This window comes from Rhineura floridana, chromosome 1, assembly GCF_030035675.1.
Source record: "Rhineura floridana isolate rRhiFlo1 chromosome 1, rRhiFlo1.hap2, whole genome shotgun sequence".
Taxonomy (NCBI): domain Eukaryota; kingdom Metazoa; phylum Chordata; class Lepidosauria; order Squamata; family Rhineuridae; genus Rhineura; species Rhineura floridana.
The window spans coordinates 319,714,671-319,728,584 of NC_084480.1; the positions used below are offsets into that span (position 1 = coordinate 319,714,671).

Below are 13,914 nucleotides of genomic sequence, written 5' to 3' on the forward strand. Positions count from 1 at the left end.
AAAACATATTAAAAAGCAATTCCAATACAGATAAGGTCTCTACTGGGATAAGGTCTCTACTTAAAATGCTTGTTGTAATTATTATGGTAGTAGTAGTAGTAGTAGTAGTTGTAGTAGTAGTATTGATTTGCTGTTAAATTTTGATTATTGCTGTTTTCAACAATTTGTATGTTTTTCAAACTGATTGCAAGTTGCCTGGAGATTACCTTCTGTTAGGTGACTTAACAAAATAAATTCATTAAAAAAACTGCATTGATGATGACATTGAATATGTGGATGGAGTAGATCCAGACTGAGTTTGGCACATTCTTTCTCTCTCCCTCCCTCCCCTCCCCCCCACTTTTTAAATAATTATTTTTAAAATGAAGCATACAATACCTACCAAAAATTATCATATACAGTACAACTACCCTGTAATCTATAACACTATCATTATTACATCACATCTTTTCTTGCTGTTTCTACGGTGAAAACATACTGAATTAAATTAAGTGTTAATCTAACATTTTAAATTAAATTAAATTAATTAAATTAAACTGTTGCTTTGTATGACTAGTGAAGGGAAACCCTAAACAGTCCAAATTGGTTGTATCGTTGTCTCCCCTCCTTTAATTTTACTATTTCTGTAGGTATCAACATTTTTCACGGCATGCCATAGTTTTTAAGCCTTTCTTATTCTGTGGGTACTTCTGAAAGTGCACCACTGAGTGACGACTAATATTTTACTGCTCATTCTAAAACTGCCTTGATTGTGTCTCCTCTCCAGGTACTCTTTGCATGTTTGCCACCTTCATTTCCTGCGCCACTCCAGATTTGTTGAAAGCGCTGTTAAGATTTTACTCTAATTTAGATAATTAACTTGATTTAAAGCCTGTCCCATCCTGAAGACTTTGCGGTGGTTAGTAAGCCTCCTAACACAGATTCTCAGTCTAAAAGAGTTCTTTAAATGGGTAATAGCTTTACTCTCTATTGGCTTATACCCAGCCAACCAGACAGCTGAGCATGCCCCAAAGTGCCTGGACCTCGTACTTTGGAGAGCCCCCAGAGGAAGGCATCCTGGAGAGCAAGGGGCTGCTTGCTGCTTGGTCAGCCTGCACAATATGGCTCTGGGGCGGCGACGCAGTTGTGGTATCCCATCTGTGGAACTGTCTCACCCTAGTGCCACTAGGCTCCCTCCTTACTGAGTTTCAGACAAGTTGTGAAAACACACCACTTTAATCAAGCCTTTAAACCAGAGTGATGTTATTTGGTTTTCTGTTAGGATGCCTGCTGCAGTTTCGTTTAATGGTTTGGATTGTTTAATAGCAGGACTTTTACGTTGATTTTTAGTTTATAGTTTAATGTTTTATTGTGTATTTTGCTGTTTTGACTGGACAGATGTGTAACCTGCCCTGAGATCTTCATTGATGAAGGGTGTTTTAAAAAATCAGATAATAATACGCCAATTCATAGAGGGTACTCTTGGCTTTCTTTTCAGTGCAAGAAGAAGCACACGCTGGTGTGCCTGGACTTCTCCAAGCACGGAGTCTGCCCCAAAGGCTCCCAGTGCAAACTGCTGCACCCACAGAGGAAGCGTCTAGCCAGACAACCCAATGCCACTGACTCCGTCCAACCTGTGTACTCAGCGCCAAAGTTGGGGCGCCCTGCAGATCAGACTTCGAGGTAAGAAGGCCCAATGGCCTGAGGGACTGCCCTCTTCCCACCTAGCGAGAACCCTGCATTTTCTTGAAGAGGCAGCCAGGGTGCCAGGCCTGTTCCTCTTTACCACCTCCTTTCCCGGCTCTTTTGCTCACCTCATAGCATGCAAGGGGCCGTGTCTCCTTGGATGTGAGGAGGGGGTTACCTGTATGTGTCTACATTTCGTATGCATGGGGATGTTGCGCCTCTCCGAGCCCCTTCCTCAGAGAGTTCTGCTGTTGTAAGGCAAGCGTCCACAGGCCTCCAGCATGCAGTACGCATTCCTCTTCTTTAGAAGTGTAACAAATTCTGAGTGTGATGCAGGCCTGTGTAAGGACACACAGGAAGGAGGATGGATGTGCCTTCGGAGCTCTCCAGGCAACACATTCTTTCCATGCCCACAGACCATCCTGCGCCTCTTCACACATCTGCTCTCTCCGGTCAATAGTTCAGATGCAGCGGTGAGGTCAGTAGAGATCACGTGCAGGATCCGACTAAGAGATGCTCGGAGCAGACCCATTGAAATCAGTGGAGTTGAGCTTTTCGTGACTAACGTGAGGCCACTGATGTCAGTAGGTCTACTCTGAGTGTGATGTAGTTGGCTGCAACCCCTGTGTAATCTACACATCAGGAGTCACATGGTGAGCAGTGGAAAGGGCGGATGTGTCGATGTTTTGAAATTACCCTGCTGTCTCATCACTCTGTTTTGGGTACAAGTGCATAAATAAGAGATTCCCTAAGGAAAGGTGAGGGAACCTCAGTCCGAGGGGCCAAATGTGGCCCTTGGCACTCTCCTCAGGCTATACCCACTCCCTCCAAATCATACCCCTCAGTGTTTTTCCCTGGCTGGGATGCACCAGGGGACTCTGATCGTGCCTCTTGCTTTTCCCTGGATGGAGGCCAGAGGGGTGTGTGCAAGGGTGCATGTGCAGAAACAACCCTCCTGCATCCAGGCAGAATGTGCATTTGTTGCTCTGCCCACTTTTGCTTCTAGACCTGCCCGCCATGGGGCACACATGACAAGATGTTCCTCCATTTTTTTTTTGAAAAAAGTAAAAATAAATCCCTGTACATGGAAACGTAACACATCAAAGAAAAGAATTCTACAGTGCCTCTTCCCTGACGTGTTGGTTTTCTATAAGGGATTTATTTTGATTCCACTTGTATGGAAGAATATGTCCTGTGAGCTTGAGCTCAATCTAATGTGGTATGGTCCAGGAACAGGTTGGCCACATCACTGAGTATTAAACACCCCCCCGTCTTTCCCCAACCTGAGCACATCCACTTCCTGTCCCCAGTGACAGTGGGATGCCCTCCATTCCCTCTGCTGATCCCAGGGCTTCAGCGCAGCAATTCACCTCTCACAGGGTGAAATCTGAAAGACTGCAGCGGTCACTGAGGATGGTGCGACAAGCCTAGGTCAGGGCCAAGGCTGACAATCTGGCTAAACTCCCGCTAACCTTTTCCTATGTCTGCTTCTTCGACCGAAGCTTGGAATGAGGGAGCGAGAGCCTACAAGCTGCTAAGCTGTTACCATCATGGATGGGGTGGGGGCTGCATTGCTTCTTAGCTGAACACTTGGACACTGGAGCCTGGGGCAGTTAAGAGCCTGCGTCTGGAAGGCGCTCCATAAATCTTTTCAGCCTCAGAAGAGAAGAGCGGACGAGTCTTGCCAAAGACTAGGGAAGGCCTTTTAGTCACGTCCCTCTTGTGCCTGGGCCTCTGGGACTTGGCCAGAAGAGCACAGAGCCCTGCAGTGAGGCAGGCGATCTGCAGATAGGGATGAGGGACAGAGAGTCTGGCAGCACTTTGCACGTTGGCACACAGGCTAGAGGGAGCTTTGTAGGATGTACAGGAAGATCCTAGGAGTAAGGTTGGGCTGGCCTGGGCTGGAACAAGCAGCCCTGTTTTCTCCACCAAGGTGGTTCTTATGTGCCTCCAAGTCGGTTACGACTTATGGCGACCCTCTGAATCAGTGACCCACAAGAGCATCTCTCGTGAACCACCCTGTTCAGATTTCATAAGTTCAGGTCTGTGGCTTCCTTTATGGAATCAATCCATCTCTTGTTTGGCCTTCCTCTTTTTCTACTCCCTTCTGTTTTTCCCAGCATTATTGTCTTTTCTAGTGAGTCATGTCTTCTCATTATGTGTCCAAAGTACGATAACCTCAGTTTCATCATTTTAGCTTCTAGTGATAGTTCTGGTTTAATTTGTTCTAATTTATCTTTTTCACAGTCCATGGTGTCCGCAAAGCTCTCCTCAAACCCCACATTTCAAATGAGTGGATTTTTCTCTTATCCGCTTTTTTCACTGTCCAACTTTCACATCCATACATAGAGATCGGGAATACCATGGTCTGAATGATCCTGACTTTAGTGTTCAGTGATATATAGAATCATAGAATAGTACAGTTGGAAGGGGCCTATAAGGCCATCCAGTCCAACCCCCTGCTCAATGCAGGTATCCAAATGAAAGCATTCCCGACAGATGGCTCTCCAGCTGCCTCTTGACTGCCTCCAGTGTCGGAGAGCCCACTACCTCTCTAGGTGATTGGTTCCACTGTCGTATGTCTCTAATTAGGAGGTTTTTCCTAATGTTTAGTCGAAATCTGGCTTCCTGCAACTTTATAACCTTTTCCTCTTTGGAAAATCTTTGCTTGAGGACCTTTTCTAGTTCTCTCACAGCTGCCCTCCCCAGCCCTAGCCTTCTTATGATTTCTTGACTATTGTCTCCATTTTGGTTAAGAACATAAGAACATAAGAAGAGCCTGCTGGATCAGGCCTGTGGCCCATCTAGTCCAGCATCCTGTTCTCACAGTGGCCAACCAGGTGCCTGGAGGAAGCCCGCAAGCAGGACCTGAGTGCAAGAACACTCTCCCCTCCTGAGGCTTCTAGCAACTGGTTTTCAGAAGCATGCTGCCTCTGACTAGGGTGGCAGAGCACAGCCATCATGGCTAGTAGCCACTGATAGCCCTGTCCTCCATGAATTTGTCTAATCTTCTTTTAAAGCCATCCAAGCTGGTGGCCATTACTGCATCTTGTGGGAGCAAATTCCATAGTTTAACTATGCGCTGAGTAAAGAAGTACTTCCTTTTGTCTGTCCTGAATCTTCCAACATTCAGCTTCTTTGAATGTCCACGAGTTCTAGTATTATGAGAGAGGGAGAAGAACTTTTCTCTATCCACTTTCTCAATGCCATGCATTGGTTAATGCATTGGTTAATGACTGTGCCAAGGTGTTGATAATCCTTGACAAGTTCAATGTCCTCATTGTCAACTGTAAAGTTACATAAATCTTCTGTTGTCATTACTTTAGTCTTTTTGATGTTCAGCTGTAGTCCTGCTTTTGTGCTTTCCTCCTTAAGTTTCATCAGCATTCATTTCAAATCATTACTGGTTTCTGCTAGTAGTGTGGTATCGTCTGCATATCTTAAATTATTTCTCCCTCCAGTTTTCACACTTCCTTCATCTTGGTCCAGTCCCGCTTTCCATATGATATGTATTGTCGACACTGACTGGCAGCTCTCCAGGATTTCAGATGTGAGGGGGTCACTCCCAGCCCTGCGTGGAGATACTGGGGATTGAACCTGTGCCTTCTGCATGCAAAGCAGATGACCTATCACTGATCTACAGCGCTTTCCTTAATAGCTTTTGGTGGAGGGGATAATGTTTACTGTTTTGCATAACTCACCTACCTTCACGCTTCTGGTGGGCGTTGGGTAAGGCACTCTTCAAGGCACTGGAAGCGCTACCCCCTGATTCATGAAAGTCTTGTTGAGCAACCCCCCAAATTCTGAGAATTCACCAGTCAGTGCTGTCAAGAACCAAAAGGGCTATAAATGTATAAAAATCTAAAGTCAATTTAGAAGCTGAATTCTGTCACCAAGAGCCCACTCTTGACATTTGCATGGAATTGTGGCATGTATATCCAATGCGTAGGGGGTAGCTTGACCTTTCCTGGGGAAAGGGATGTAGCTTAGTGGTAGAGCATCTGCTTTGCATGCAGAAGATCCCAGGTTCAATCCCCGGCATCTCCAGGCTGGGTTGGGAGAGACTCCTGTCAGAAATCTTGGAGACCTGCTGCCAATCAGAGTAGACAGTAATAGATGGCCCAAGCCAGTAATTTTATTTGCTTGCATGAAGTTGTTCCATGGAGCAACATTTGCTCCTGTTTTAGAGGGGCAGGTTCACAGGGGGGGTATTTCACCTCCTGTTTCCCCAATTTATTTATTTCTGAAATCTAGCGTGCAGGACACTGCTCTCCTCTCTCTGAAAAGCACTTTGCCCATTTTCCTCTCTAGCTGCCACTGTGTAGGTAACCCCCACCCCTCCTTGTAGAGTCTGTGCAACAGGACAAGGAGAACAAGGCATCAGCCTGGTACACTGAGGCCCTCATGCATTGGTGGATGCAGAAGGAAGGGCAAGCCAGGATCTGTAGGAGCACCTTTACGGTTACCCTGGAGAACTGAACGCTTCAGCAGGCATCAGCATAAAACGAGAGGGCCTTGCAGAGGTTGTTGTCCCAGGTGCCCTTAGGGACGTATTGATCATTTCATTGTCATAAGGCCGCAGGCTCCCTCCTTCCCAGCTGCTCACCCTTAACTCTGGGGAATGACCCCGGGAGCTGGAGGCATTTTTAACTCCACTTCGGCCAGAGCGGCACAACCAACTTCAGCTTAGCAGTACATCCTGATTCCTCCATCCACTCACAGCTAGGGGTGGGGGAGAAATTCAACTCAGTTCCCATTCAAAGGCAAACCTAACTGATTGGCACTTTCTGAAACAAAGTGCGAACCAAACCACAGCCACCCTTCAAAAGTTGCCCTTCTCCACATTTTCCACTGCAGTTCTTCAGCCATGTAATGTGTGCAGAAATGCATGTACTACAGTAAAGCATGCATGAATATGCATATATATTACTGAAGATAACATGCAAAAATGTATTATATTTGGGGAAATTGCTTTGTAAGAATGTGTACATTATGAGAAATTCACACCAAAATGCTGATGAATTTTCATGAGGACTTTTATAAAAAAAAAAAATCACAAACTGCTGTGGAAATGGGGAGAACTGAATTTAAGATTGTAAAAATGAGAAACGGAAACTGACAGATCCGCCCACCTGTTGGCTTGTTTGCGTTGTTGTGTGAAACAGCATACATTACGTTGGAGTTAAGTTGAGCAAGAAGACTTCTTCAGAGCATTTAAATCACGTAAGAGTCTTTATTGAAAGACATTAAGGCCAGAGGCTTAAGAGTGAATACATGTAGAGATTCTTCTCACCCCCCTTCTGGTACATCTCTCTCCATAGATGAACACAAAAGACAGCCTCTCAGCTCAGAGGCATAATTCAGAAGAGCAACAACTCACATAGACTCTGTTACAACTTTCCCAGCTGTTATCTCCCGTTACTATGACAACCTGTATGACCTTCAAGTCTGCTCTCTCAGGCCAGACATGGCAGATAAGTCTGCTTCTCAAAACACATGCTTGTAACTTTCCAGACCTGATGAAATTATCCTTAGGCAGTACGGCCTAATGCCAACACCACCCTCTACTCACAACTCATGAGCTGACCCTTCCCTTCTCATGGGATTTCAGAATCACCCTAGATGTTTGGTTTGCATTTGTGGGTAGTCTGTGGCTGGAGCTGAAATTGAGATGCAGTAGGAAATGAACTGGAGGATTTGTCTCTTAGATGAAATGGAAATGGACTGCCTTCAAGTCGATCCCAACTTATGCCTACCCTCTGAATAGGGATTTCATGGTAAGCAATATTCAGAGGGGGTTTCCCGTTGCCTCCCTCTGAGGCTAGTCCTCCCCAGCTGGCTAGGGCCTGCTCAGCTTGCCACAGCTGCACTTGCCAGCCCTTCCTTGTCCGCAACTGCCAGCTGGGGGGCAACTGGGCTTCTTGGGACTCTGCAGCTTGCCCACGGCTGCACAGGTGGCAGGGCACGTCACCCCTGAGCCACTTCCTGTGGGGTGATCTTTAGTTGGCCCTTGACACCCAGGAGACACAACCAGGGATTTGAACTCACAGGCTCTGGACTCCCAGCCAGGCTTTCCTCCTCACTGTAATATACCAACTTTTTTGTCTCTCAGAGAATCACTGAGAAAAGTGCTTTCTTTCATCTTCAGGGCTCGCCCTTTCCTATCTCCTGGGCGGCAGCAGGCCACCTGTTCTAGAGGGTAGAGATCAAAGTGTTTGATGTTTCTGTTCAGAATTGCAGGCATGCTGTTAGCCACCTTTGCAGCCGGGTGCCTGGGATCTTTTCCCATCCTTGCTCATTTGGCCTGTTGTTGGCCTGGGCTCCTGCAGCCTGAGCAGAACTACTCCATTGGCAGGAAAAATTAATAAGTGGCTGCTTCATTGCTCAGGCCACGGAAATAGACTTCGCCCATTCAGACTTACACAGAGCACAGAACCTGTCATGATCCAGTCTTACCAGGTGGCTTGCTCACCTTCCTGTGATTCTCCCCCTTGGCCAGAGCTCAGCAGAGTAGGTCTCTGCCCCAGACCCTAAAAGCCAGCCTCAGAACCTTTTTCTCATAGCTACTGAACAATCTGTGCTAAGCAGTAGAAAGTGCTTCAGCTGAAAGAATGCTGTTGTCAACAATTTTGAGCCAATGCCTTAAGAAAAACAGTTTAAAAACCAGAGCTGCAAGCTTTCATTTGGTTAATCAGTAGATTAATCAACTAAAGCTCCCATCAGTCCCAGCCAGCATGGCCAGTGGCTAGGAATGATGGGAATTGAAGTCCAGCGACATTTCGGACCCAAAGGTTGGGAAAGGCTGGATTAGTCAGTTGATCTATGGGTAATCAATGGAGCTAAGGGTGCATACACTAATTTTTCAGTTGCTTTTGGTTCTACTTTGTAGCTGCAAAAGGTGACAAAATAAGTTATTAATCTATGCCTTTTCTCCTCATGAGGAATGGTAGCTTCTGCTTGTTAAATGGTTAGGGAATGCACACTTGTTTTTGCTTCTCAGAAGGGATCTATATGAAAGTTTTGTAAAAGGAAATTTGATTGACATTTAATTGATTAATTGGTTCAACAACAGGTGATAAATCAACCAAAATCTTCTTCATGAGCAATTATTGTGTGTTATCAACAATGGATCAAAGGCCCACATTATTTTATTTTTTTTCTATTACAGTAATTTATATCTGAGAGCCAGTGTGGTGTAGTGGTTAGAATGTTGGACTATGACCTGGGAGACCAGGGTTCGAATCCCCACACAGCCATGAAGCTCACTGGGTGACCTTGGGCCAGTCACTGCCTGGAAGGCAATGGTAAACCACCTCTGAATACAGCTTATCATGAAAACCCTATTCATAGGATTGCCATTAAATCGGAATCAACTTGAAGGCAGTCCATCAATGTATATCTCACCTTTCTATAGAAGCTGTACTCAAGGCAGCTCTCAGCTTAAAGATAAAAACAAGGAAACTGAATAAAAGCTTTGCAGCTTGCAAATCATGTTAATTGTCTGTGTGCCTAAATTGCGCTGATGGGCTGTGGCCCTGTGGCTCATGATGGCTTTGTCTTGTCCCGTCCCCCAGAAAGCGATCCACTTCTGCATTACAGAATACAGCAGATATATTTATATAGTCCCAGAATAGAAAAGCTGGGGGGTGGGAGGGTAATTCTGTCTGTAGCCGTTCTGCCACTCCTTCGGCACTGGACACTTCCCCAGCCTCAAATCTGCTGTGCATTTTCTTTGCAAGGGTCTCACCCCACCTCATTTTAACTGTATCCTTCAGACCTAGACCTACACAGCAACCCGACTGTTGAGGGAGTCAGTGAGGCAGCTAATTACCCCCAAAGTGCCACCCCCTCCCCACAGATGTCACTGCAGTGCTTCAGAGGTTGCAGAAGACATGGCTCACGTCTCCTGCTCAAGCCTCAGATAGAGGCGAAGGGTTTAAACAACATCCACCTTTCCTTCTAGCCACCCAGCTGGCTCTTAGGGAGCCCTCCCCTCCCTATTTGCCATGTGGTCCTTAAATGCTGACTTCCAGCAGACACCCACATCCTCCCTAGGTAACACCCACTTCCTGTCCTTCTCCCCCCCCCACACCCTTGCAACTGCTGTGTCTTGCAAGAGCAGAGAATGTGTCCCTGTGGCCTGTCAACAGGGCTGGTGGTCCTCTGATGTAGTCTTGTGATGGCTGCCGGTGTGGGCTATCATTATCATCATCATCATCATCATCACCATCATCATCATTTATTACCCGTCCTTCACCCAGGGCGGGTTACAGCAATTTCAAAACACGACATTAAAAACTATTTTAAAACAATCTAAAATCCCCAAATACGGTAGGTGCTAAAAGTACATGTCTCGGGTGTCGAAGGCCAGGGTAAAGAGGTGCATGTTTTAGGCATTCACCTAGAACTGTACAGTGAACTTACCAGGTGCACCTTGGTGGGGAGGGAGTTGCACAGCTTAGGGCGGCCTTTCCCAACCAGTGTGCCTCCAGATGTTGTTTGACCACAACTCCCATCTTCCTGACATTGGCAATGCTGGCTGAGGCTGATGGGAGTTGTGGTCCAACAACATCTGGAGGCACACTGGTTGGGAAAGGCTGGCTTAGGGGCTGCCACAGAGAAGGGCCTCTTCCGGACCACCACCCCCCGAAACTTCCAAGGGCGGCAGAACGACCGAAAGGGCCTCCTCTGCTGTTCTCAACACGCAAGAGGGCCTGAAGTCTCTCTCTGTGTCATCTCTGACTTTATTGCCAGTTCCATGTCCCAGCCTCAGCTCCAAGCCCGCCCATGCACCCTCCGGTGTAGTGCGGTGCAACTGGTTGGGAAGAGAGGCAGGCAGGGGCCCAGGACAGAACAGGACAGAGTATGCTTGTTCATATATAATTGCTTTTATATATGCAGTTCTATATGTTTGTTTTTGTTGTATTGTAAATCACTTTTGGGATGCCTCAGGAGAAGTGTCGCATAGATGAAATAAATAAATAGGCCGTGGCTTTGCATGCAGTGTAAACCCCACACTCCCTTTCCAGAATGACCACGAGAGTGGGAAAGGAGGAGAGTGTATAGAGCCCGCTCTGCCTCCCTGCCTTTTAACCCCTTGCAACTGGGCCACAGTCCTCACTCCAGGGACTTTGTTGAGTACCCGTATTAGTTAAGGAATGTAATCGGGCCCACTTAGGACGTTTGCTTTTGTTTTAACGGAAATGCCCAAAGGAGCAGACTCCAAAGGAGCGTTCTTGAGCTTTTGGCTGATCTACTTGGTCAACACCTTGCCTGGGAAATGACCTGCCTTCAAGTCGGTCCCGACTTATGGCTACCCTATGAATAGGGTGTTCATGGGAAGCGGTATTCAGAGAGGGTTTCCCATTGCCTCCTTCTGAGGCTAGTCCTCCCCAGCTGACTAGGGCCTTCTCAGCTTGCCACAGCTGCACTAGCCAGCCCCTTCCTGTCTGCAACTGCCAGCTGGGGGGCAACTGGGCTCCTTGGGACTATGCAGCTTGCCCACGGCTGCACAGGTGGCAGGGCACATCACCCCTGAGCCACTCACTGTGGGGGTGATCTTTAGCTGGCCCTGGACACCCAGGCGAGCAGGGATTTGAACTCTTAGACTCTGGACTCCCAGCCAGGCTCTCTTTCAATGCTCCTGAAAGAGAGAGGGACAATTGCCAGACACTTGTCATTTCTCAGGTTTCTTCCTTTCTTTTAATGTCACCATTAACCAGGCGAGGCCAACTTAAGTGATGACGAGCAAGGCTGTGGATGTGGGATTGTTGCTGCGCCGCCCAGCAACCCAATGTAGGCACCGCTCACTAGTGAATGCCACCAATTCCAGGCCCGTGGAAGCACGTGGGTTTGAACACGTATCAGGGTCTCCTCGTCAGCTTCTGATCTGCAAAACAGGCATGGGGAGCGACACGCTTCTTAGGCTTGTTGTGTAATAGCAATGAAGCAGTTGCTAAATTGTGGGCCATCCACTTTGAGCCACGTGGAGAGTGTAAGGTGGGACAGATCAGTGGCTGCAATCCTCCCCTGTGTGTGGTGTGTTTTGGGAGTAAATCCCCATTGAAACCATTTATTTATTTATTTATTTGATACATTTCTGTCCCGCCCTTCCTCCCAGTAGGAGCCCAGGGCAGCAAACAAGAGCACTTTAAAGCATCATAAAAGCAGACATATTTGTAACACAGTCTGCGTCTGTGTTAGAATTGCTTGTTAATGTGTTTTTTTTTAATAATATGTTTTTAACCCTTTTTTAAAGATGTTTTAAAAACTTTTTTTTAAAAATGTTTTTAACGTTTTGTTTTAATGCATTTTATGGTCTGTTTTTATGTTTTAAAGTGTTTTTAGCGTTTCTGTTTGCCGCCCTGGGCTCCTGCTGGGAGGAAGGGCGGGATATAAATCAAATAATAAATAAATAAAATATGGATGGGATCAGGCTGCATGTGGATCAGACAGAGAGGATGCCACAATAGCACCAGCCCAGCTTGTTCTCTCTCTGGACAAACCAAACCCTTCTCCCATCAGCCCTCTCTGATGAGCAACCTGACTGTGTGGACTGTGAAGTCGGGGCAGAGCTGGAATATCCCCGATGCTCATAGTCTTACCTCTCTATATCAGTCCCACGAGAGTCCTCCTTGGAGCCCCTTCTCCCCCCGGCCCTTCCTTGTATGGTAGTGCTTGGAGCAGCGGATGCCCTTGCGAGTTCTCCAGAGTTATCTAGGGTGACAGAATAAACTTGGAATGCCATCCAGCGTGTAGCCCATGTGTCAATGAGGTGTAAAATACTTCCTTGCTCATTTTAGGTAAGAATGTGAGGGGTGGGGAGGGCGCATGGGGGGGAGCTCTGTCCCTGCTGGGCCTACGTTCCAGTCCCTTTTGGGGAGAGGGAGGGGGCAGTTAGGCGAGAGGAGCTTTTAAATAGCAGGGTCCCTCTGTCTTTATTAGCCCTGCCGTCAGAGATGTCAAGCATGATGAAACATCACATTAGCTGGATTTGCTGGGAGACACCAGAATCTTTGGGATGGGCCAGGACTTGAGCCAATGTCAGGGAGGGAGGAGGAGGAGGGAAAGGCAGGTGGTTGGGGCTGAACTGGAGTCAGGGCTGAGCTCCAACGCCTGCTAAAGGCCAGAGCTCAGTTCAGGAGGATGCAAAAGAAGGTGTGAAACAAAAAAGAGGGCATCTCTGAGAGTGTGCAGAGGGCTTTCTGCTGGCGTCTGAGTAACCATAACCAGTCCTCACACATTGGACACTAAGAAAATACTAATGTAATGGCAATGGCTAGAACCAAAACAAAACAGATCTGAGATGAGTTTCCAGACCAGAAGGTACAACTTGAGAGAGGGGGGAGTTGGGGGGATGCTACACCCAGTGCATTGTATTTTAGAAGTTTAGCACTGACTTGGCTCCAGGGAGTTAGCTTCTACATGGCTGTCTGTTGTTGTTGTTGTTGTTTTGGGGGGGGGGTAGTTAGGAAGACAGGACGACCTTCCTGAAGATTAAGGTGCAAAGACACTTAAAAACATGATTAAACTACTACCTGTTTTTAAATGATATTCAAATGGCCCTTGCTTCCTGCTGACCACTAGTCTCTCGCCCAAGGAAGACAGGTTGTTTCTCACATCTGTAAGATGCTCAAGCGACAGCTTTGGCACATCTAGATGACCACTGAGAGTGCCCCTTTCTAACTGCCCTTTTTTGCTCACTTTGTTGGTATCAGTGGCAGTGCTCTTTGCAAGTTACTCTCAGATCATGTTCAAAATCCCATGATAGGGTAATGGGGTGGAGGCAGTCTGGAATAGCACTCAGACTATTTCCTGCTTGATAGTAACAAGTTAAAGGGGCAAGCGCACACTGTCCAAAGCTCTTAAGCTGCCCTTTTTGTAACTTGTTGCACCCTGTTTTCCCCTTAGAGATACCACCCCTGAGCTTGCATTTCCCTTAAAAATGTAAATACGCAGATGAAACACCTGGAGATTGATAATAGATCTCTTGGTATCATATGTAATTAGAGCCAAACTGTGGTACAAAAGGGTGGTTGTGTTATATTACTATGTACCATAACTCCTGAACTACAACTGTGAGGTTGCCATAAAGTACTTTAAGCTTCAGCCTTCCACACACCCCCAAATATAGAAATAATAGCACTGGACTACATCTCAGGGCTGTTGTAAAAACCTCTACCCCAACTGCCAAATTCCCAGAAACAATAACAATGGGATTACATGTTCATTGAGGGGACAATTTTTAAA

At 46.7% G+C, this 13,914-nt stretch overlaps 1 protein-coding gene across 1 annotated transcript in view; it reads left to right on the forward strand.

Moving 5' to 3' along the window:
* The window catches only part of ZC3H3 (zinc finger CCCH-type containing 3), a 339,858-nt gene that overhangs the window by 290,749 nt on the left and 35,195 nt on the right, over nt 1-13,914 (forward strand). Inside the window, exon 10 of the mRNA XM_061607107.1 lies at nt 1,478-1,662. Within this exon, the coding sequence (XP_061463091.1) occupies nt 1,478-1,662 (185 nt within the window). The remainder of the gene's footprint in view (nt 1-1,477; nt 1,663-13,914) is intronic.